The 25,603-nt window shown below is 43.4% G+C and overlaps 1 protein-coding gene across 2 annotated transcripts in view; it reads right to left on the minus strand.

The window, feature by feature from the left end:
* Window positions 1-10,642: 10,642 nt before the first annotated feature.
* The window catches only part of GRIK4 (glutamate ionotropic receptor kainate type subunit 4), a 337,173-nt gene continuing 322,212 nt past the window's right edge, over window positions 10,643-25,603 (minus strand). For both annotated transcript variants that reach the window (XM_032285175.1, XM_032285174.1), the window contains 2 exons: window positions 17,378-17,496; window positions 10,643-13,538 (listed from right to left, as the gene is read on the minus strand). In XM_032285175.1, coding sequence (XP_032141066.1) covers window positions 13,182-13,538; window positions 17,378-17,496 — 476 coding nt within the window. In that variant the 3' untranslated portion in view covers window positions 10,643-13,181. The remainder of the gene's footprint in view (window positions 13,539-17,377; window positions 17,497-25,603) is intronic.

Below are 25,603 nucleotides of genomic sequence, written 5' to 3' on the forward strand. Positions count from 1 at the left end.
TTCTGGATTTTCAAAATTTTCTATAATGTATGAGTATTACTTTATTTAGTGGAAAAAATAAAACTCAAAGTATAAATTGAGTATCAATACAATATATAACAAAAATGTTTAAAAAGCAAATTAAGATTCAAGGCTAAATGAGTCATCCACAAAGTGACTTCCTTCCATTGGGCCTTGTTTTCTGTATCTTTCAGGGCCTAGGACAGAAATGTGTACATAGTAGGTGTTGAAGGAACATTTTTTGGACTAAATAATAAATACTTGTTGAATATCAAGTTTGTTAGTTGATTAATTTGCTATTATGTCTCTTGTAGTCATATCTTTCATTATTAAAGAAATCTCTTCTATTATTTTCTTGTTTTTTTTTTTTGTTTTTTTTTTTACTTTTTAACTTTTTGGGTTTTTTTTGAGACGGAGTCTCACTCTGTTGCCCAGGCTGGAGTGTGCCGGTGTGATCTCAGCTCACTGCAAGCTCCACCTCCTGGGTTCAGCTATTCTCCTGCCTCAGCCTCTTTTTTTGTTTTAGAGGAAGAAAGAGAGAAAGAAAGAGAAAGAATAAAAAAAAAAAAAAAAGAAAAAGAAAAAAAAGAATGAAGGAAAGGAAGAAAGAGGAAGAGGAAGAGGGAGAGAGAACAGGGGTGTTGCTTTATTGCCTGGGCTAGAATGCAGTCTAAAAATGGGTATGCCTGTAATTGTGTTTAATAACAGAGACATAAAAAAAATGAGGGAAGAAAATAACTAACAAGCAGCCAACCAATATTTCATTTAAACCTATAAATAGGTGTGATGTGGTACTGATAAGAGTGTATATTTTGTGTATTTAAAGTGGAGAGTTCTATAAATGTTAATTAAGTCTACTTGTTCCGGATCTGAGTTCAAGTCCTGGATATCGATGTTAACTTTCTGTCTCATTGATCTGTCTAATACTGATGTTGAAGTCTCCCACTATTATTGTGTGGGAGTCCAAGACTCTTTATAAGTCTTATATATCTGGGTATTCCTGTACTGGGTGCGTATAAATTTAGGATCTTTAGCTCTTCTTGTTACATTGATCCTTTTATCATTATGTAATATCCTTCTTTGCTTCTTTTGATCTTTGTTGCTTTAAAGTCTATTTTATCAGCAAAAATTGCAACTCCTGCTTTCTATTTATTTATTTTTGCTCGTCATTTGGTTGGTAAATTTTTCTCCATACCTTTGTTTTGAGTCTTTGTGTATCCTTGCATGTCAGATGGATCTGGATGTAGCATACCAATGGGTCTTGGCTTTTTTTGCCTTTGGATTGGGGGATTTAGTCGATTTAAATTTAGAATTAATAACAATATATGTGAGTTTGATATTGCCATTTAATGTTAGCTGGCTGTTTGGCCCATTAATTGATGCAAGTTCTTAATTATGTTGATGTTCTTTATTTTTTTGGTTTTTAGAAAGGCTGATACTGGTTGTTCCTTTCTATTTGTAGTGGTTCTTTCAGGAGCTCTTGTAAAGCAGGCCTGGTGGTGATGAAATCTCTGAGTGCTTGCTTGTTCACAAAATATTTTATTTTTCCTTCACTTATGAAGCTTAGTTTGGCTGGATGTAAAATTCTGGGTTGAAAGTTCTTTTCTTTAAGGATGTTGAATATTGGCCCCCACTCTCTTCTGGCTTGTAGGGTTTTTGCTGAGAGATCTGCTGTGAGTCTGATAGGCTTCCCTTTATGGGTAACCTGACCTTTCTCTCTGGCTGCCCTCAGTATTTTCTCCTTCATTTCAACCCTGGTGAATCTGGCGATTATGTACCTTGAGGTTGGTCTTCTTGAGGAATATCTTTGTGGTGTTCTCTGTATTACCTGGAGTTGAATATTGTCCTGCCTTCCTAGGTTGGGAAAGTTTTCCTGAATAACATTCTGAAGCGTATTTTCCAGCTTGGATTGATTCTCTTCGTCACATTCAGGTACACCTATCAAACGTAGATTAGGTCTTTTCACATAGTCCCATATTTCTTGGAGACTTTGCTCCTTCCTTTTTATCCTTTTTTCTCTAATCTTGTCTTTTGTTTTATTTCATTAAGTTGGTCTTCGACCTCTGATATCTTTCCTTCTGCTTGATAGATTCGGCTGTTAAAACTTGTGCATAGTTCACGAAGTTCTCGTGTTGTGTTTTTCAGCTCCATTAATTCACTTATATTCCTCTCTAAATTGTGTGTTATTGTTAACATTTTGTCAAACCTTTTTTCAAAGTTCTTAGTTTCTTTGCATTGGGTTAGAACAAGTTCTATTAATTCCCAGAAGTTTCTTATCATCCACCTTTTGAAGCCTGCTTCTGCTAATGGAACACAGTCTTTCTCCATCAGGCCTTGTTCCGTTGCTGATGAGGAACTGTGATCCCCTGTAGAGGGAGAGGCGTTCTGATTTTGGGTATTCTCAGCCTTTTTAGGCTGGTTTCTTCCCTTCGTTATAGATTTATCCATCTGTGGTCTTTATAATTACCGCCTTTATAGTTGGGTTTCTGAATGGAATGTCCAACTTGTTGATTCCCTGCGCTAAAATCTGAGCAATCCACTGCGCGGGCCAAAACAGCGGCGTTAAGATTGATGGTGCTTTTCTGACTCTGCACCAAGAACCGCTGCACCAAGGCAGCGCAAAACTGCCTCACCGGCCTCAAGAGTCGCGCTGGCGGCTTGTGGGGCTCCTCCGCTGGGAATCTCCTGGTGCGTGAGCAACAAAAATTGATCTGAAAGTGTGGCGTCCTCTCTTTCTCTGCGCTTTCACTGGGAGCTACAATCCCGAGCTGCTAGTGATCAGTCATCTTGGATCTCTCCTTCTATTATTTTCTTTTTTTTTTTGAGACGGAGTTTTGCTCTTGTTACCCAGGCTGGAGTGCAATGGCATGATCTCGGCTCACCGCAACCTCCGCCTCCTGGGTTCAGGTAATTCTCCTGCCTCAGCCTCCCGAGTAGCTGGGACTACAGGTACGCGCCACCATGCCCAGCTAATTTTTTGTATTTTTAGTAGAGACGGGGTTTCACCATGTTGACCAGGATGGTGTCGATCTCTTGACCTCGTGATCCACCCGCCTCGGCCTCCCAAAGTGCCGGGATTACAGGCGTGAGCCACCGTCCTTCTATTATTTTCTAATTGCGTTCCCAGTCTCTTCAATGAGACAATGTTTTTGTTTTACATATTATTTCCCCCTTGCACTATAGTTTGTCTCCTGTCTTACGTGGCACGTATTGGTACTTTTGTCTCCTCTTTTAAATGGTAGTCTGAAGGCAGGCCCATGGGCTTATAATCATAAGACCTCCAGGGTGGCTTGAAAAGGACTTTTACTAAAAAAGAGACTTTTGAGCCAGGTGGCTGTGTTCAAACCCCAATTCCACCACTGACTTCTACATTGATGCTGACCAAGTAACATAGTTTTCTTTTCTATAACATAAGGGAAATAATATCTACCTGCTATGGATATTAAAATAACATATATAAAACAGAGCACTTTATCTGGCAATTAACTCACATAGTTACAGTGATAAGGAGCTCATTTGCTTTGTTTAAAGAGTCTTTCTTTTATTGACCTTTATTCTATATCTCAGCAATATGCACCATTAGTTCTAGCGGCTACAGAGAAGAGAAAGTCTACTGCCTTTTCCATATGACTTCATCCATCTTCACACCTCTCAGCCATACCCACAAAGCTCTCTCCCTTCCCACCAATTCAAACATAGCATTTAATAGAGGCTTATGGATTTCAATGGATAATTACCTTTGTAGACTCAATGGCTGGGGTATGGTCCTAACAGTAGGGAAATAAACTGAAATGGTGCACCTGATTGTGGGAGGGTCCTTCTGGTTTACCAATCTAGGTGGCAAACTTCTAGATCTCCAAGGGCCCATGTACAGTTTTCCTCAGTTAGATTGTTATCTCTTCTCACTGAACATTACTTTCTTTCTCTGGAAGAAAAATCAGAGCAGCTGGTAGCTTATGTCAATTAAATGTCCTGGCTAGTTGATGTATGCTATACTAAAACCATAAACCCTCATTGCTATTAATAATAAGAAACATTGTCAGAGAACCTAATAAAAAACTCTTCTTCTAGTAAAATTCCAACATTTTTGTTTGGTTTTTGGAGATAAGGTCTTGCTCTGTCACCCAGGCTGAAGTGCAGTGACACGATCTCGGCTCGCTGCAACCCCTGCCTCCTGGGTTCAAGCAATCCTCCCACCACAGCCCCCTCAGGTAGCTGGGACCACAGGGGCACAGGACCAGGCCTGGCTAATTTTTGTATTTTTTGTAGAGATAGGGTTTCGCCATGTTGTCCAGGCTGGTCTTGAGTAGCTGGGACTACAGGTGTACATCACCAGGCCTGGCTAATTTTTGTATTTTTTATAAAAACAGGGTTTTACCATGTTATCTAGGATGGTCTTGACCTCCTAGATTCAAGCAGTCTGCCCGCCTTGGCCTCCCAAAGTGCTGGGATTACAGGCATGAGCCACCATGGCCAGCCGAATGCCATCTCTTAAGTTGTACATTTACCATCACTGATAATTTCAGAGCATTTATGGAAGCAGGTTGTTTGAAAAACTAACGTAAAATATTAAGGATGAACAAGGTTATAGAATCAAAGTGATTTGTCTGCTTCAACAATAAAAAGCAAGAATCCTAGCTCTTAAAAATCAAGCATATGTGGAACTTTGCCTGGGTTTTATCCTCTCTGGGATCAAGTGATATGATGCAATGAAAGATATCCTGGAAATGGAAACGGAGAGAACTGGGCTCTAATCTTTGCCCTTCATCTTGAAGCGTTTTCACTAACGGTGGCACTTTGGTCATGTAATTTCACTTCCAGAAATCTTCATTTTCTCGCCTTAAAGTAACATTTAATTCATGGGGCTATCACAAGGATTAAATAAACAAATGTTTTGGCAGGCAGGGGAGCCTGGAGAAATGCTGCTGTTCCTTCCCTCAGTGTCTCTCTTTATTTTTTTGATCCAAACACTAACACTTAGAAAAATTGCAGCATTTTTCTAAACTCGTCGAAACTGGCCAGACTTCCCAATATGGTAATCACTCTAAATGCTAGAGCTATAATTTGTTGCCCTTCAAACCATGATGATGTTTCACATTTTAAAAGCAAACTACCGAGGGGAAATGTGTCTGTTTTCCTGGCAACTAAGGAGGAAACGTAGATTGATTTTGATTATTTTGGTAAAGACGGCTGCATCTGTTCTGAGCAAGCACCACCTTGCTGGACTTACATGAAAATGGATAGCCCAGTAACCAAGTTTTAGTAATTTTATTTTGGAGCACAGATCACTTTTTGAGGATACTGCAGATAGAAGGGAGAAGGCTGACTGATTTTTTCCAAAGCTGGCTTGGGAGTAGGGAGGCTGAATTCTTCTAACCTGTATAGAAGGCATGTAGGTGGTGGGAATAAAACATGCCATCATACCTACCAATTGGAACCAACTCTGAACCAGTCTACATATACTATCAACTCTCTCCTCACTAGGTTCATGCCCAGTAAAGTAAATGAAGTCGTATTTTTGTCTGGTATAAATTATTAAGTAGTGCTTTGCATGGTTGCTTTAAATCAAGGGTGTATTAGCATATCCCTGCCACTCAGTTTCACACCTGCTGCATTTTTATGTGCATTTGCTCTCAGTTGAATTTGCCTCATTCATTCATGCATTCATTCATGGGAACCAAATATGTGCCCAGGAATCCTACACACTGTGAAACATAAAAGATGAAAAAACGATTTTCTCTATAAAGACCTTACTCTGGTAGGTGGGAGTAAGGGGGCCAGCCAGCATATTTGTCACATATAATTTAATGTAGTAGGTGATAAGGGTCATAAAAAAAAAGGTTGAGAATGCTCAGGAGAGGGAGAAGTTATTGCTTATTCCCTTAGTAAATGGGGATCATTGAAGACTTCACAAGGGAAGTGGTATTCAAGCTGGATCTGAAATATCGGTAGGCTTTGGCAGTAGAGAATGAATGGGAAGGGCATTCCAGGAGGTGGGAACTGCCAGAGCAAACACCCAGAATGTGGGATGCAGAGGATCAATATCTAGGGGTGAGGGGTACGGTTTGACAGCTGTGTGGGGTGGAAAGGAGGTGAAAAGTGTCAGGAGAGGGTTGAAAGATCAGCAGGGGCCTGATCAGGGAGACCTTTGAATCCTCTGAAAATAGTGGCAGCTTTAGCAAATTTACCATTTTATTTGAAGCAAGAGATAGGCTACCTAAGTGAGAATGTTTCTGAATTCTTTACTCCATTGACCAATCCAACCTCTCAAATGTTAACAATTTCATCATCTGAACTTTTTGAAAATTATTTTCTGCCTAAAATGGATGAGGTTATTGATAAGAATGTAGTGTGAGTGAAAGCCAGCCTGCACTGCTCTTATTCTCTCTGGCTGTGTTCAATCACACTATCTGCACAGCGTTTTTTTTCTAATCACTTACTAATGCTAGAGGAACTTTGTTTTGCAACTGATGGAGGTAGAGCAGGAATAAGTTTTAAGAAGTCAGCTCAGGCATCTTATCACTCACCTGGGAATGGGAAAAAACGCCTTTTACCTCATGCATCTACATATGCGTTCAGCTTAGAAATAAATTACATCAAAGACCAGTCAGTGAGAACTAAGCCTCCAAAAGCCAGAAGATTAAAGCCAGCAGTGTTACCTAGAAGCACGGAGAAAGGCTGAAGTGATAATGGGAAGAGTCTTCTTTTGAAAGGGACATTAGGATCATGGACAGGAACCTGCTACACACACACACACACACACCATACAATACACATACCACACTCACACACACTCATTCTCCACACCACACTCACATCACACACACACTGACAGGAGCCAGAATGTCTGTGCTAAACTGCTACACACCCCACACACTTTCACACACACACTACACACTTACACACTTAGACACACTCACTTGGTGCACACACACTACATCCACACTGACAGGAACGTGTAGGTCTCTGCTAAGCTGCTACGCACATACAGCACACACACACACACACACACCATATGCACCCCACACACACACTGAGAGGAAGATGTAGGTCTGTGCTAAACTGCTACACATATGCACCACACCACATTCACACACATATACATACCCACACACCACACAAATACATCCACACACGCTTCACACCCCCAACCCCACAAGCACACATACAGTGACAGGAACCTGTAAGTCTGATCTAAACTGTTACACAAATACACATCCCACACTCTTACACATGACACACACACACATATACACCCACATACCACACACACACCCTACACCACACTCATACACACACCACACACACTCTGACACTCATACATACACACACATACCGCACATTCACACACTGCACACACATATACACACCCAAACCCCCCCCCACACACATATGCCACCCCACACTCATATACGTGTCACACACATACAGTGGCAGGAACCTGCAGGTCGATGCTAAATGGCTACATACTCTCACACACACACCACACACTCACACACCATATACACACCAATACACCATATACACACACCCCATACACTGGCAGGAACCTGTAGGTCTGTGCTAAACTACTACACATACGCACTAGTTTGGCTTATATAAGAAGGGAAAAATTAACAAAGAAGAATAACTTTAAGTATCTCTATACTGAATTATTTCTCATCTGATCCTCTGTAAGCGGGTTTTAAAGTCCTGTTGCCGCTTGAGCTTGAGGGCACACGGTCTCTCGGGAGAGCCAGCCTGTGCTGGCCACCTGCTTGTGACTTCTCTCCTTTGACCTTCACATTTGACCAATCTTAATGATTTAAAATGCGTTTGTAGCCCAGTTGGCCTACAGGGTTACAGACGACGGAAATGAAAGTCAAATTTTATTATTTTTAATGGAAAAGCTACTAAGAAGCTAATCACAACAATCCAAGTAGAATACCTTTCCAGGTAGACTCCTTGTGCTAAAATAACGGGATGGTTAAATGGACTGAAAAGGAAGGCAGTTCTAAATGTTCCCATACATCAGAAATGTGGACATTTGGTTCTGTATTAATTTTTACACTGGCTCTACACCTTCCGTCTTGTATTCTTACTCCTTCACCTCAATTTTAAAACTCTTTGATCTTTTTTCTAAAAACAACTCCCAATCCACTTAGACAGTTGCATTGCTTGTTTCAGTTGGCCTTTCTGTATTCTGTAGGTCTAGGCTGTTTGCATCTGCAGCTAATTCCACTAATACAACTTAAAGAAGCCAAGGGATGAGGCAGCGGCGAGAATCTCTAGTGTTGGCAGCAAACAGGAAGAAGCATCATTTGAGAGCCAGAATTCCTCAAAGAGGGATGCTGTGGGTGAAGAGAAAACAACAGCTATAACAAATGATCTTTTATCAGAGGGGTGCTGAATTCGTCAACATGAATTAACCATATTTCACTCCAAGGGCAATGAGCAAGATCTTGTTTCCCAGACATCAAAAAATTAATTAATTAACAACCCAAACACACAAACAGTCCTGCTTCCTCTGCTTAGCCTTCCTTTGCTCTCTTAACTACTTAGAATTTTGAGCTCCTCTGAATTTCTACGTGGTTAATATTCCAAATCACACACTCTAAGCACTTTTATTGTTATATTTTGTGCGATTTTTTTTCAGTTTCTTATAAGTTAAAGTTAGTTTTGTCCTTCAAGCAGAGTACAGATCACTGCTTCTATGTCTTATTTCCAGCAAAATCTAATGTGGTGTTGGGTGCTAGGCAAATACCCTCTCCAGGTTACTCAGCGATCTATGGAAAAGTGCCAATGGAAAAATTGCCAGTGTTCCCTGACAGCCAAGAGACAACATTTAATTGGACACAAGGAATACTGAAGACTGGGCAGGATCTTCAGCTAATTTTCTACAGGAGGAAGTTTGGCCCTAGATATAGATGATGGAGCGATGTGTAATCCACCATCTGTATCTAGTCTAACTTGTAAATAGGATCAAGTCCTTAGCTGCTACACTCATCAGTCACAATGTGCTGACATGCTTCAGTAAATCCTTGCAAGTGAAATATTTATATGCCTATGCTTCGTTAACCTATGGCTATAGTATATGCTCAATTTTTTTATGACCCTTCTTGGGACCTCAACTTTTCTGCCACTTCTGGTCTGAGAGCTTATTTTTTACTTCATTGCCTTTGTAGACTTCTTTCTTGATGTTGGCATTAGTTCTGCTATTTGTTGAATGGTAACATACGTCTTTGTTTCATTCATTCTCTAGATTTGGAAATTAGTATGAAATTCACAAAACTTCAATGACAATGTTCTAACAGTAGTGGCAGAATTTCTGTTGCTTGGTTGCCCTCAAATTACCACAAGCTTGTTGACCACTTTGGCTCTAAAATGTGGAGTTTTTTTTTTTTTTTTTTTTTCCCTTTGAAAGCCACACCCAGTAACAACTTTTTCCCTATGGGAAAAGTCTTAGGAGAGCATGCCATTCCCAGCCTTTGAGGCAAACCTTAGGATGGGCAGGTTGTCAGTTCCTGAGGGCACTCTCTGTCTGGCCACTGTGGAGACTTGCCTGTGGGGAGAAAGTCCCCATTCACCGAAAGGCAAAGGGATTACTCATGGCGCAAGGCAACTCAAGATTAAATTTCTCTTTGAGAAGGCCCCATAGGAAGCATTAGCTTTAAGCAAAATCTTTATGAAAGGATTCCTTCTCTGGATTTTCCAAACAGGCCTCTTTGTTATTACCCCAAGAAAGCTGACAACTAGTCAGGCACTCAAATCTCCCTTATCACGTCCAGATTGTTCTACCTTGCTGTGAACACTCCATTGGGTGGGAGGGCCACAAATGGGTCTCTCAAGCCTCCCTCAAACCACCAATCTGGTGTTTGTAAAGTGCCCCAGCCCTTTTCTGGCCTCATGTATTTGACTCTTACATCACAGGGAAGGTCCCCCTTGGATTCCAAAAGAAAATTAAACTCCTTGGAATCCAAAACTAAGAAACTTTCACAGAGTGGCCCCAGGTGGATTGGTTATCATGATATTTCAGTCTCACCTAACCAATAAGAGAGCCGGCTGGCACGGTCCCAGGAGGAATATTCTCATATGAGCAGTGGATTAGGGGGAGCCAAAAGATTTTCGGCCATTTCCATGCTCGGCTTACACCCTACCTGGGTTCTGAGGTACAGATCTTGTGACAGTTGGGGCCCTGCAAAGCAATTAAAAGAAATAAAGCAAAGTATTATATTTTAATTGATGTAATCTTCAAGCTCCCAGTGGAATCTGGGGTGATATCTGACTAGAGTTACCCCAGGTATCAATAGATGACTATTCTGTGAAAGTGCATTTAGGAAGACAAAACCCCAGGAATCCTGAACTTCATTAACATATGTATCCATTTTGGGGGGTGGGGGCGGATTGACTCAGGCTCCCACAGTTAAAAATTGAAAGAAGCCACCTAGACTTTTCTGGGATCTGAACAAAGAGCTGAAGCAGGGGGGAGTGTGGGGGGGTTCCTGAGTAGACAGGGAGGTGGAGAGAGGGGGAGAGAGGGCAGGTGGAGGGGAAGACACAAAGTGGGTTTATGTTTTTATTTGCTTTTCAAGTCTGGTACCTGGATATTAGACACACTGAACCATACTTTCTAAACCCAAATAGCTTTCATCCATCACTAACATTTCAGGGTTTGTTTCTGTTTTATTGTAAATGTTCCAGTTGAAGAAAGATAAACAGACAAGAAAAAACTGCTTTATACAGTATACAGAGTCAGATAGAAAATACAGAATGGAAAAGAAAGCCAACAACCAACAGATAAAAAGCGGAGACAAACCAAGGAAGGGTACTAGCTGGTTGCAAATTCGCCCACCATCTTGAGCGAGGTGCAGCTCTGCTCTCAGCAGCTAACAGAAACCATCCAGTGCTGTCAATCTTATCTTTATTCCACACAGAGAAAGAAACAGACTATAAAGGATGCATGGGGACATTTATTTCACTAATCCATTAAAAAAAGTTTGCTATTGATCAAGATAGCCTGCTCATAAAAACGAGTTTTTTTAAAAAAACCACCCTTCCCGCCCCAAATGGGATCTGACAGTAGGAACCAGGTTGTCAGAGGCCTGGGATGAATCTGCACGTTGGAGCAGAGTGGCACCAATGGGGTCTGTAGTCAGCCAGCCTTCGGGTGCCCTTTCCACCAAATCCACGTTTCTCCACGAGGCTCAAGGCAAGGTTTAAAAAAAGACACAAGTGTCTTGCACAGCTTGTTGTCATTTGATGGTTAAAGAGAAAAAGGAAAAAGGATTCAATTTCATGGGTGAGGTCAGGTGAGGACAAAATGGGTATTCCTCACAGGAATAATCAGGGTACCATTTGGCACCCAGGACGGCAGCCCTAACTAATTGTCCTGGAATAAAGAGGATGCTGACCAACCCAAATGGCAAAAACATGAATTAAGCTCATCATCTTCCAAAGATGTCTTTATTTTAGTACATTTGCAACAGCGACAAAAGTGAGGACAATTCCATTCAAGGTGGTGGCAGCGGTGGTGGAGGTGGAGGTGGTGGTAGTGGCTGTTTATTTCTCTCTCTCTGAATTTTCCAAGTTTACAATCAGAAATTGCATAGAATTTGTTTTCCATCAGCAAATGAGAACTCTCTGCGTGAAACTCCCGAATGGTGAAGCCAAGCAAAGGTCAAGCAGCTGCAGAAAGACTCATCCCTCCCATCAGATGTGTGCTCTGGACCCTGCAAACTTCTCACTCACATGGAGAGCAGTCACTAGCAGTCACCTGATAACCTGGCCAGCATCAGTAACTCCTATTTGGTGGTTGGAAGAGAAGTTAAATGCTTTACCTAAAGTCATACAAGGTGGGGGCTACTGCCCTAAGCTGAGGTTACGACTCAAGAGTTCCTGGTTCCCAGGCCTGTGTATTGACTAGGAGACTCCCCCTCTCTCCCAGGAACCTAGCAAATTCTTGATTACTTAAGGTCTTTCTATTTAATAAATACACACACACACACACACACACACACACACACACTTGCACCCAGGTCTCACATCTAAGTAGCAAGAAACCACCCAATCCATGGTAGTCTTGTGGGTCTGGCTTCATAGGCAGCCACTGAGTTTGGTTGAAAAGAGATGCAGTTGACAAAGTATGCACCATACCAACGGGGTGACCCAGTCCTTCCTCTTTTATGAACGGCACGTTCCAACGAAAGCCAAGGCCATGGTATGGGAAAATTCTATCTACTCCTTCCGCTCCTTAAACGAAGTCCCAGGATACTTTGTGCATTCTGTTCTCCTCCCCTGTCTGTCTTCAGAAATTACATTCACAAAAGATCAAATCAAACTTAATGATAGTGAAAGTCAGAAAGAGAAAAGGAAAGGAAAGACAGATTAACCCTTGACATCCTAGGCGTTTCAAGGTCTCTCTGAGTATATATACGATGAGTTAACTGCTTTTTGGCATCTAAAAATTTACTTCAGTGGACTTTTATTTGAGGCTCTCCATCTGATTCTCCCCAAGACCCCTTCTTCTGTGCCCCTCAATCACCACACAGAAAGGAGAGTTAAGCACCTGAAATCGGATGCACTGGTGACTCAATATCCCAAAAGTCAGGAAAAAGAAGAAATAGGGATTATTTAGACTTCCATTCCCTAACCCAGCCTCCCCCTCCAAAAACCACAAAACAAATGAACAGAACTGAGAAGAAGACAAGAAAAAGAGAGGAGGAAAGAAAAAACAAAAAAACATTAACAAAAATGTACAAATCCAAAAAAGAAAAACTTCCCTGTTTAATTTTTTTTTTTTTTTCTGTAAGAACTAGACGGAGGGTACACTGGCCCCTTCCTAGGGGGAAATTCAACTGATGATTCCACCAATTCATTGGAATGGTCTAGCCAGGGACCTCCCCCCACCCTATACTCCGTTATTTTGGCGAGAGGGAAAGGCCCGCCGGGAGAAGATGGGTCCTTGTGCCCACGAGGGAGAGCCGTCCTTTGCCACTTGGGTGCAACGTCTCCGGGTGGACCCCGCTCCCTGACCGGGCGCGGTCTCTGGCTGGGGCGTCAGGCTCTTTGATCTTTTTTAAAAGTGACTGGATCCGAAATCCGAGAGGTGTCTACGCTGTACAAGTCCGAGCTCGCGGCGGACAGCGGCGCCCGCCCCGCCCCTCCCGCCCCGCCGGCCTCCGCGCGTCCTGCGGCCGCCGGGGCTACTCCGGCTCGCTGCTGTTGGTGGTCTTCTCCCACTCCAGGCTCTCCTCGCTGCGGGCGGGCGACGGCCGTGCCCGCAGGCCCTGGAAGCGGCGGCACTCCGGGCACACGCGGATGTGCGTGCAGCCGCGGGCCACCAGGGCGGCCTCCTGCGCCAGTCTCTGCGCGAGCTGGTCGGGCTCCCCCGCCCCGCACAGCTTCCCGTTGCTGAGCGTCGCCGTGCCCCGGGGCCGGCGCTCCTCGGGGATGGGGGGCCGGGGCGGCGGGACTCCGGCGCGCCTCCGGCGGGGGTGGATACTGTCCTGACACAGGATGATGCTGCGCAGCTCGGTCACCATCTCCTGGCAGACGGACACCTGGAGGAGACAGCGAGGTCACCGCCCAGCCTCTCAACCAGCCCCCGCGGGCCCCCTGCGAGTCCGCTGGGATAGGGGATGAGAGGGGCAGAGGTCACAGAATCGTGTCATCTTAGGATAAAGGCCTTTCAGTCCATCTCCTCACTCCACTCCCATGCAATGTTCAAACGCCCTCCATGCCATTAAATTCAAGAGCCCCACTAACCTCCAAATTTGAACACCTTCAAAGACAATGATCTCACTTTTTTTTTTTTTGCACATTTCCATTAAATGCTGCTTCCTTTTACCCAGCTAACAATTTCTATTCCTGAAATTTTCATACATTGATCCCAGCTAAATTTGGACCTTGAAGCCTACTAAATAAACAATTCCTCCACTACATGTCAGTCTCCCAAGTGTTTGAAAAGGCTACCATGACTCTGTGAACATTATGTTCCTTAGGCTATTCTCGTTTCCTTTAGCCAACCAGTTACAGCTGGAGACGGATGTATCCTCATAACTAAAACAAGAGCAACGACTACTACTACAGGTGTACCATCTCCTAATATGAAATAATTGGCTCCAGCGGAGTTTCAAAATTCAAAATATTTTGGATCCTTTAGGAGGCTAATACAATGCACAAACAGTATAGTATGTATCACAACCAGTGTGTCTGGGGCAGACTTGAATTCAAACCCACTAATATTTCTGTAGCAACATGTATGTACACTCACACCGGGTGAGACAATGACCACAAACATCAGTCAAGCAAAGTCACCACTGAGTGTGTTTACATCAAACTAACAAGGAACTTGGAACTTTCGAGGTTTTTTAGGTTTCAGAACTGTGGATGAAGAATATAGGATGGGGCTGGGTGCAGTGGGTCACACCTGTAATCCCAGCACTTTGAGAGGCCTAGGTAGGTGGATCACTTGGGGTCAGGAGTTCGAGACCAGCCTGACCAACACAGTGAAACCCTGTCTCTACTAAAAACACAAAAATTAGCTGGGTGTGGTGGTGCATGCCTGTAATCCCAGATACTCGGGAGGCTGAGTGGGGAGAATCACCTAAACCTGGGAGGTTGCAGTGAGCCAAGATTGTGCCACTGCACTCCAGGCTGGGCAACAGGTGAGAACCCGTCTCAAAAAAAAAAAAAAAAAAAAAGGGGGGGGGGGGGAGAGTGAGAAAAAATAATACAGGATGGGCCTGCATTTTTTTTTTTTTTTTTGAGTTTTGCTCTGTTGCCCAGGCTGGAGTGTAGTGGCATGATCTTGGCTCGCTGCAACCTCTGCCTCCCATGTTTAGGTGATTCTCCCCACTCAGCCTCCCGAGTACCTCGGATTACAGGCACGCACCACCACGCCCAGCTAATTTTTGTGTTTTTAGTAGAGACAGGGTTTCACTGTGTTGGCCAGGGTGGTCTTGAACTCTTGACCTTATGATTTACCTGCCTTGGCCTCCCAAAGTGCTAGGATTACAGGCATGAGCCACCGTGCCTGGCCAATGGGCCTGTATTATTACTGCTATTACTATTATTACATTGATTTCACACATGGAAATGGAGGCCCAGAGAAGTTATGTATCTTGCCAAAAATCGACCAATAGCTGAACCTGAACTTGAGACCTCAACCTATCAACTCAAAGCCCACACATGCTCTATTGAGTTCTCTACTCTGAGTTGAAAGGACACTTTCCTAGACCATATGGGAGCAGAAGTCTTCAGTTCTTTCATGTTCTTTCGTCCAATTCTATCAATGGGAAGGTTGTTCTACCATAAAAGAGTCAAATGGCTAACATAGCATTGACTCTTCATTTTAGCTATTGGGAGTGCTCTAACTCCTCGCTGAATTTTTCAATGTACTTCCAGACCATGGGTGAGCTTTGGGGAGAATAATGAAATGTGAAGCAGTTACAGAAAGGTGATGTCACCTAATGGAATGTGGCCTAAGTTAGGTCTCCCACTTGGATTATAGGCCCCCATCACATCCCCCAATTGTTAACTAAATAGCAGAGACAAGTCACTTAACCTCTCTGTGCTTCTAATAATAACTACAACAAAAACAGTATCACCTGCCTAATCTGTTACATGTGACAATAATTGACAACATAGATTTATTGACTGTCTCCTGTGTGTATACTCTATTCTCTACTGTGTGTCAAGCCCAGGGATAAAAGACAGTCTTTACTTCAGGCAGCTCAACCTCTAGTAGGGGGCTGATACCATAAGAATTGCAATGCGGTGTGTAAGTGCTCTGTGCATAGGTTACAGTGGTGTCGGGAAGGAGAAGGATTGCCAATTGCTGGTCCAGGGGAGACAGCAGGAGGAATGGTGAAGGATTCACAAGGAAAGGAACACTTGATTTAAGTCTTAGGGAAAAAGTAAGGACCATCACCTTTTAAGGCATGGGCAAAAGGAGAAACCCAGTAAAGCTGGAGACAGCAACACGAGGGGAACCAAGTGAGCTGGGTGCCATGCAAGGCAAGGGAGGAGAGATTCTGAAAGAAAGTATCCCCATCATCAAGGGACACAATGTCGTCCAATAAGGCCCAATAGATTCTTTTTGGTTTGGTCCATTGGGAGAGGTCAGACCTTTAAGCCATGGCCTTTCAGTGAATGGGTGGGGAGAAGCCAGGCTGCCCTGGGTTGCGGACTAAATGGAGGGTAAGGAGATAGAGACTGAGATTCTCTCAGCTGGATCCCCTTGGTTTGGAAGAGGAGAGGGATAGAGCAAGAGCAATAGTAATCTTCCTATTATATTAAAATATGCAGACACATGCATAATCGTGGATTGTAGAAAGAGCAGGCAGAAAAAACACAGGGGAGAAAGAGGATAATCCTGGAGTAGCTGAGGAAAGACAGGATCAAGGAAGAGACAGCGGGAGGACTGGGGTATCTGCTGCAGCTGCGGGGTGGCTGAGCTGTGGGGAGATGTTTAGTGGGGATTTTAATGCAGGGCTGGCCACTCCTGATTTCTTGGGAGATGGGAAGTAAAATGAAGCTCTATGCATGCAGAAGTAGAGGGACTTGAGGAATGGATAACAGCGTGGAAGTCCTACAAGGAGACAGGAAAGAGGCTGAGCACATAGGAGGACCAGGACTGGCAGGTAGTGTTGTGGTGAGGTCCCACGTGAGGCCAGACTCCATAGATGTCTAGGGACACTGTCTGTCCTGCTATGAGGTGTTTCCCCAGTGCCAATTAGGGAAGAAGGTTTTAGGAAGATTCAGAGTTGAGAGACTGAGATAGTTAACGTAACTTTTAAAAAATCTAATCGTGCAATTAACATGTGAGGATTTATATATCTTCCCTGGAGTGGGTTGGAAGAAGAGTGGGGTAAAGTCTTCTTCCTTCTTCTTGAACTGTTCGGTCTGGGTAAAGTTTATATTAACCTGTCTCTGAATTGAACTTATTCAAAATCCCTGAGAAGGAAGATAAAATTCTTGGGTTCACATGAGTCAGTATATCTCTCAGGATCTTTCCCTGCAAGGTAAAACCATATTCAAAATGAAAGGACTGAAGTCATCTTTTCCATAGTAACCTGGTACTCTCACCTATTTTTCTCTACTACATCTTAAATGATAGTTCTAGAAGGCTTTGTTGTTCATAAAAGCTTTTTCACATGTTTATTTGCTGGGCTGTTTCAAAGAAAATTCTGAAGGCTGGAGAGGTTAAGTGCCCCTTCTGTGGCTGCACAATTACTAAGTAATGAAGCACTGATCCAAATCCGCTCTGCTGAGCACAGGGATTCTCATTTCACTGCACTTCCTGTGGGAAGCATCTGAAATGACTTGATATGTGTATGAACCTGTGAACTTCACCCCATCTGCCAACGCTATGGATCATACCCCTTTGAAAGTTTACCTCAGTTGCTTCTGAGTGTCTGAGAGTCCATAAAAACTCCAACATAGCCATAAAAATGGCCACGATTAAGCCACAAATAAGAACCACAAAGATTCCACCAATATTCTCCATTCCCAGGCCTGTAAGAAAGTGATAGCAAATGAAAAATATTGTAAAAGATCAGGAACACATAATCATTATATCAAAAATGCTAAAATCATTTAAACAAGAACTTGAGTACTGTAGATACTCAAGTAGACAACCATGTGTCTACCTGACTTGTAGACACCCAGTCCTTAAAGAGATTTAATTATTCATCTGGAAAAAAATGCAGCATAATTGAAATACAATGGAAGAGAGCGATCTTGCAACCGATCAAGGAGCCTGGCAAGAAGCCTACCAAAGGGTGTCTGGGGCTGGGAAGTGAGGACCATTTAAGAAGAGGGCTCAGGCAAACTCTGACAGCTTATAGAGAGACATGACACCAAAATACCTGTACATTCTAACAGTTGCATAAAAGTTTTACTCAATCTTCCTAATGTTGTATTTATGTGACAGAAAAGCAACTGTTTTGCTCAAACCAGGAATAGAAAAAATTATATTTACCTATCTTTGTCAACATGTGACTAAAATATTTATTTGGAAAGTAAAACTTTTTATCCCACCAAACAAGTGGTTCCCAAACCAGCTGCCATCAGAAAGCTTGCTGAAAATATTGATTCCCAGTCCTTACCACAGACCCACCCGAATCAGTGTCTCTACTAGACATGGGGCCCATGAATCTGTATTTTTACAGAAGTTTCCCAGGTGATTCTTTTCTAGCCATTCATAAAATTAGTTTACAAATTGGTAATGTTAGAAGCATTGTGCAAGTTTGCATGTTCCTGGGAATCTGACATCATTTCTGGTCATGTCCTCACTGCATAGCATGATACCTGGCATATAGTATACAGTCAGTAAATACTTATAGGATGTGGCTGTTTCATTTCCATCTTGTCAAACATTGAGTTCAGCTATGTAATCAAATGCTTTTATTTGGCATTAGAGAAAACCAAACTTTAGGGGGTGCATCATAAATGCATAACACCCTGAGGTCACAATCAGCAATCAAAAGACATCTTTCGTCCAGGAGGGTCTCTTGAGTCCAGTGTTCTTCAGGAAAGCTTGCACATTTGAATGTCTAGTCAGTAGTATCCTCACAAAACATGGAGCCTCGTCAGCGTCAGGGGCAGTCAGCTTCACACGGCACTATAAATGAGTCACAGGGCCAGAGCAGAAATCGATGCTACCTTTTGTACCTTGGAAAGCTGGAAAAATAGCCCTATCTTGCCATTTCAGAATGCCCAGGGTCTCCTTTCACAAAGCCCCAAGTAGATGTCTGATTTTTGTTTTTAAAATAACCCAGTGCAGTAGCAGTCCCTGCCTACAACTGAAAATCTGCTCAGAATGACTCTGAGGACTCCCATGATGGACACACCAAATGAACTACACACTCTGATCCGCAGGTCCACAGTCAACTCTTGAGTACTTGCGTGAATGCGGGAATCCTCTATTTTGAATAATCAAAAATAGGGGATCATTTAAAAACTCAGTTCTGCCTTTTAGGAGGGAGGTGCTTACATGGGCATAAAGCCCTTAAAACACCTATATTTGGAGGCCCCATCTCACATAAAAGTAAGTAGAAGAATGTCTGATGTAGGCGAGTGGGGAAGGGAAACAGCAAACCACCATGGCATGTGTATACCTATGCAACAACCTTGAGGGATGTGCTCATGTACCCCAGAGCTTAAAGTACTTAAAAAAAAAGTAAGTAGAAGAAAATGCACTCACATCTTATGTTAACACCTGCCCCTCTAACCTGGGCCATTTGAGCGGAAGGTTTTTACTCTGGGAGCATTAAGAGCCACAAGAAGGAGGGAATGAAAGAGTGACACTTAAAAGGAATGTACCAGGGAGCTGGCTGGGGTTTGTAGGCAGACACCTCATCCCACAGATTTAGGGGCAGTGAGAACTGGAGTGTTAGCATGTGTATCTGTGCGACATGGATGAATTACCTTTGCGGGCCAGCCCCTGTGGAAGGTGGCCACATGAACAGCCCCAGTGAACGGGGAAATGACGGTGGTGACATGAAGAACGGCCACCTGCTCAGGTAACTGGAGTCCTCAAGTGACTGCTGAGATTTTACAGGATGCCCCCATCACTTTGCAACAGTTGTGCTTGAGATAGAAAACAGGAAAGGGGCCAGGCACAGTGGCTCACACCTGTAATCCCAGCACTTTGGGAGGCCAAGGCAGGAGGATCACTTGAGGCCAGGAGTTCGAGACCAGCCTGGCCAACATAGTGAAACTCTGTCTCCACTAAAAATACAAAAATTAGCCAGGTGTGGTGGCTCACACCTGTAACCCCAGCTACTTAGAAGGCTGAGATAGGAGAATCGCTTGAACCCAGGAGGTGGAGGCTGCCATTTGAGCAGAGATCATGCCACTGCATTCCAGCCTGGACAACAAAGCGAGACTCCATCTCAAAAAAACCAAAAAACCAAAAAACAAAAAAGAAAACAGGACAAGAGCCTCCTTGCAGAGAGTCTCACATTCCTCTTGTTTCTGGAGAGGGGGTTTTCTTTTCCCTTTAGGTCTTCTTCTGCTACCTGTGTTCCAGCTGTGCCCCCTGCCTCCCTATCAGTCACCTCCCTGGTCCTCCTCCAATCTCTCCACTGGTTCTCTCCTTCAGTATGTTCACATACTCATGTTTCTCTCTCCTTAAAAACAAAGAAATCCTCCTTACTCTCTCCAATTCTGTCTAATCAACACTTCTCTCTCCTTCCATGGCCAAGCTTTTTGAGAGTTGTCTACATCAGAACTATTTTAAGACCTAAAAGCCCTTAAAAATACCTACATTTGGAGGACCCATTTCACATAAAAGCAAGTGGAACAAAATGTACCCACATCTTATGTTAAATGCATTTAAAAATTTTTGCTTCTGATATTACTGAGTGGCAATAAACAGTTAACTTACAATTGGCTGTGATTTCTCAGCAATCATTGCACATACATACAAAAGAATGTTGCAAAATTAAAAATCTAACCAAAAAATTATTTCTACATGTAATGAAGTTTTTATGAATATTAAATTTAAAGATTAATGAAGTTGAAACAATATTACATTTTGGAGATATTTAATTAAACATGTCTTAATTTAATTTTGCAGTTTCCTTTTTGCATTCTGAAGCCAGTAGTTTTTTTCAGACCTCAAACATAATTTGGACACTCAAAAAGCTTTTAAGCTCCAAGCAACTCTGTCTATGGGATCTAAAGGAGAAAAGAATTCTGTTTTGAATACACTTTTGTTCTTGCTATTCAATCTTCATCTCATGCAATTTTGTCTTGCACCGCTAAGACCACCCTTGCCATGGTCACCAATGAACATTTTGTTTCTAACCTAATGGAAATTTTCTTGTCCTGGTCTTGCATGACCTTTCTTAGCACTTGACATTTTCAGTCACATCCCCATCTTGGCTTTTTATAAAGCCACTGCTCACTGCTCTCTTCTGATCTCTCAATCTCCTTTGATTGGCCTGGGGCACATTTTCTTCTCATTTTCCTGCCTTTGGTCTCCTGCCTCCATGTCTTGGCTATTACCAAGTCCTGCTGATTTTGCCTCCTAAATATTTTTCAATTTCTTATCTGTCTCTCTATTCCTCCTGCCACTTCGCTAATTCAGGCACCCACCATCTCTTGTTTAGACTATTGCAGTAGCCTTTAAAACTATTTCCCTGCCTGTAGCTATTTCCTCCTCAACTCTGCACTCTGTGTCGTTGCCTAAGTGATATTTCTGAAATGCAAAATCTAACTGTGACACATCCTTATGTAAGATAGAATTGTTTATAGTTCCCAGTACACAACATTGTTGCTCTTACCTTCCATACCTTTGTTCCTGCTAATTCCTCTGCCTGGGACCTACCCCTACTCCCCAGACACATACCTGGCTCACCTCAACCTTTCCTTCGAGACTTAGCTCAGAGGTCACCTCCTCCAGGCTGCCTTCTCCACTCCTAGCTGACTTTTAGTTATACTACTTTTGTGTTTTGCTAATAATACCTTGTTTATCACCCTAAGAGTGCATTAAATCATACACTAATTTATCTATCTGGATTTCCCACTAGACTGTGAGTTTCTTGAGGGGAAGAACCTATAACCTCATAATCGTAGTACCTGGCCCATTATAGAAGCTCAGTAAATGTTTGTGGAAAGAATGAGCAGAGAGAAAGAGAATAAGGACATCCCAGAAGTAGAGGGCTGCATTACCAAAAGCTCTAGAACCATATGTATTCCTTTCTAATTAAATTTTATTTGAAATAATGGTAAAACTTGACAGCCCTGGTTGAGTGCTCCAGCCTGGTCACAGAGGAAGATGGCCCCGATTGTACTGAGTGGTGGCTGAAGGGGACTGAATATTGACATGGGCAATTCACAACATGGACCACCTGCATTGGGTGGGAGTGTTGGGAGAGTTATCAAGAGGCATGTGGTCTGCACTGGGATAATTTTGATTATATCAGGGAAAGCTTTGGGGGAGCCGAGGTTTAACAGGAAGCTGGTAGGAACCATGAGTCACTGAAACACCCCATAGTCTTCCTTTCCCAGCTTCTCGCATTTCAGGGCCAGCATGTTAATCATGGGTGTTAGCTCCAGCCTCCTGATTCCTGGCTGAGTGGCCTCCTCCTCATAGAAGTGAGGCTTGTATACCATTCGTGCCTTGAGGAAGTTATTGGAAACAGGAAGCAAGAATAGACTGCTGGCAGAGTCAGAGTTGAAAAACAGATGGAGCGGGGAGTGGGAAGGGAGAGTTCGGAGAGCGCAGCAGTTCCATTTAACACTGTCATCAGTCATTCTCCTGGAAGTCAAATGCCTTCCACAGCACATCGACATTCATCAGAAGGGGCCCTTGGTATGAACTCCCTCCAGCCTACAAGGCCCACGTGGCAATCACAGATGCCTCAGCACCGACAAGAGGGACTGGGAAGACACCTAGTCATCTCTTTCCTTCCCTTCCTCAGATGGGACCACGTGTAAGCCGTGCAGGCAGATGGCTTTACAAACTGGAACTTTCTCCTGACACTTGAGTCTCTGAGCCTCAGCTATGCCCCAGCAATCAGCTGCATTAACTGAAATAGAGTCACGCTCTCCCCACAAACTCCTGGTTGGCCAAATACTAACTTTGGTGTCACACGCAGATTGCCCACAAATACTTTGCCCACAAAATGATAGTTCACAAATGCAAATGAATAATGTTCTTTGTCTCTAGAACTACAAAGAGGAACGGCACCCTGGAAGAGAACACCTGTTTAGAGATGTGGATCTCCACCCACCAACTTGCTCTTCCTTTGGTTCCATCTGGCTAATAGCCACTTCTTGGATTCAGGTACACTTGTGTCTTAGCCCTGAAAACCCTCACAAATCTCCACGAAGCACTGTGGAAATCTGCAACTAAAATACAGAGGGGAAGCTCCTTTTGAACAAAAAGCGAGGGAAGGCTGGGAAACAAAAAGACAGAGGCCACAAAAGCGATGGAGGCAGGTGCAGAGAATCCACTTGTACAGAGAGAGGACTGACAAGTGTCACGAGATCCCAGCAAGAGACAATGTATCTGCTCTTTGACGTTGGTCAACAGATCTTGACTGAGGAACTTCCATGAGCTGGGCACTATGCTAGGTGCTGAAGCTCTGTGCCACATTGGCTCATCAAGCGCCTTGGATGAGAATATGGATTCTTGGACCGATATGGCTTTCAAGCACTTTCTCTTTCAGAACTATATTCACCTACAGCCATGCAAATACATCAAACAGTCCGAGCTCCAGGGGCTTATTATTATAAATAGCAATGTCATGTGCCCAGATATAAACTGACCTACATGACCTTCTCAGAATATGCAAAGTGATTCATCATGTTGCACTGCTGAAGACTGTGAAATGGTAAGCATGCCATTTCTTCTTGCATTTACCAAGGCGTCAGGTGACTCGGCCTAGCAGATTCTGGAGAGAATAATGGGAGAAAAGTAGGCAAAAGGGACTCAGACTAGAAGAGGGATGAGAGAGGTATCTGATAAATTTTGCAATTTATCAAAACACGGGCTATGGGAGTGTGCTCATAATCCATCAAAATATGAGTTCAAGTGCCTCATATTTCATTTGCTATCTCATTCAATTATCACTAAAAACACCATAGAGAAGGCCCATTGTCCCCACTTTACGGTTAAAGAAACAGAAATTCAGAGAACTTAAGTTGTCCACGTTTTCATAACCAATGTGAATTCTACATCAATCTGATTCCAAAGCTAATGCTCTACAAATATAAAGCTGACCTTTATGAGTGTTTACCATGAGCGAGGTTAGCATGCTCAATGCTTTAACTCAATCCTTACAGTTACCCTGTGAAATAGGCACTACTCTTACCTCCATTTTCCTGACACAGAAACCAAGGTGCAGAGGGGTCAGGTTACTTGCCCAAGGTTCCACAGCTGACGAGTGGAAGTGTCCGGATCTGAACTGAAGGCAGGGCCCCTCCCGCCTACTCCACACCACCTCGGCATCCACTCATGTTGCAGAGGGGTGATTACAGAACTCAACCTGCCATCCTAATGACTGAATGCATTCCTGGGAACCTCTAGAGGGACAGAGCGGGGGGGAGTCTATGTATGAGCTACGCTCAGCCTATAAAATTCCCTTCTGTCCTTCAGAACATGACATCGCATGTTTGAATTGATAATTTATTGACTTAATCTTGGCCCGGTTTCCAGAAAACAGTGAGCTGAAGTCTTAACAATTCTGACCTGCTTTGTTGCAGACTCACGGGGCCACCATTTGCCTCTGTTCTAATAGTGGTTTCTGGGAACCCCTCTGGAGTTTCCCTCTCCCAGCAATAGATCTAATATGATTAGAGAGAGGCTTCCTCCCCAGCATCTCTCTGAAACACTATCTAAACTCCCACATTTAGGTTTCGGCCTCGGCTCTCTCCAGAGAAACCAGAGAACCAGGATAACTAGGCTGGACCCCATGAGAAGAAAGAGAGAGGAAAGCGTCCCTGGGGCCCCCTCCACCCCCATCACTCACCCCCACTCTTGCTAAGATGTCTCACACTTCCATTCCCACCGTGCCAGACAGCAAACTTCCTGTTTTCCAAGGATTCTGTGAGTCAATGCCACTGGCCTCTTTTCCATTCTTGAAAGGGAACCCTGATTTTCACAGCCTGGTGGTGTATTTATGTTCCTTTGAAGCCCGATTGTGAGCTCCTGTTTTTCAAGATAAAGGTATTTAATTTCCTTGGAGTTCACCGACCTCCTTTTTGTCTAGCAATTGTTCTGCAAAGACTTCAGTAATCCAATCTCCTTGAATTGGGATGCCGGCATCTGTGAGTGGCTAGCGATATTTCTTTTTATAGCAGCTAAGTGAGAAAATAAATAAATAAGTGTTTTTGAAAAGAAAAGGCAGAAGAAAAGAAAACAGCTTGGAATGGAGCCTGTTCCTTTTTGTAATCTCCAGTTTTCCACAGGATCTGCCATTTCATTTTTTTAGTGAGGGGAGGTGGACGGTCACCCAGCTACAGGCAGGGAGAGTCAGAGGCGGAAGGGCAGTGAAGGGACAATGTTGTGGCTCTTACCAGAGGCAAGCAAGGCCTGGCAAAAAGACTCGGGATTGGTGGCCTCATCCCAATGTTAGGATTCTTCTCTGGAATTTGGCAGTAATGTTTGAGCTGTAATATTGGATTAGAAGTGGGGTAAGCACCAGTTCCTTTTCTTTGAAATTTCTCGCATTTTAATAGGATAACAAAGTAGAAACGGATTATGTTAGGCACTGCGCATCGTCTGGTACATTCTAATTAAAACTGCAGCCACTCTCAGTTTCAGAGGTCTCTGAAAACCAGACCTGCTCATAGTTCCTTTCACCTCCATCCTTCTCTGCCCCGTTCCATATTTCTCTCTTTCCTTTAGGCACACGTGAAAGCCAGCCGATTCAAATTCTAAAAAAAAAAAGATCACCCAGGAGCTGCGTGGGAAAGCAGGTGAAAACTACTGCCCTCTGTTCAGCCTGAGACACAGGAAAAAAAACATTCCTGGGTCTCAATTCTTGGTGGCCACGTAAAGACTTGAAGACCAGGCATGGTGGCTCAAGCCTGTAATCCCAGCCCTTTGGAAGGATGAGGGGTTGGATCACTTGAGGTCAGGAGTTCGAGACCATCCTGGCCAACATGG

The sequence above is a fragment of the Sapajus apella genome, unplaced genomic scaffold (assembly GCF_009761245.1).
Source record: "Sapajus apella isolate SASKATOON/1434 unplaced genomic scaffold, GSC_monkey_1.0 scaffold16, whole genome shotgun sequence".
NCBI lineage: Eukaryota > Metazoa > Chordata > Mammalia > Primates > Cebidae > Sapajus > Sapajus apella.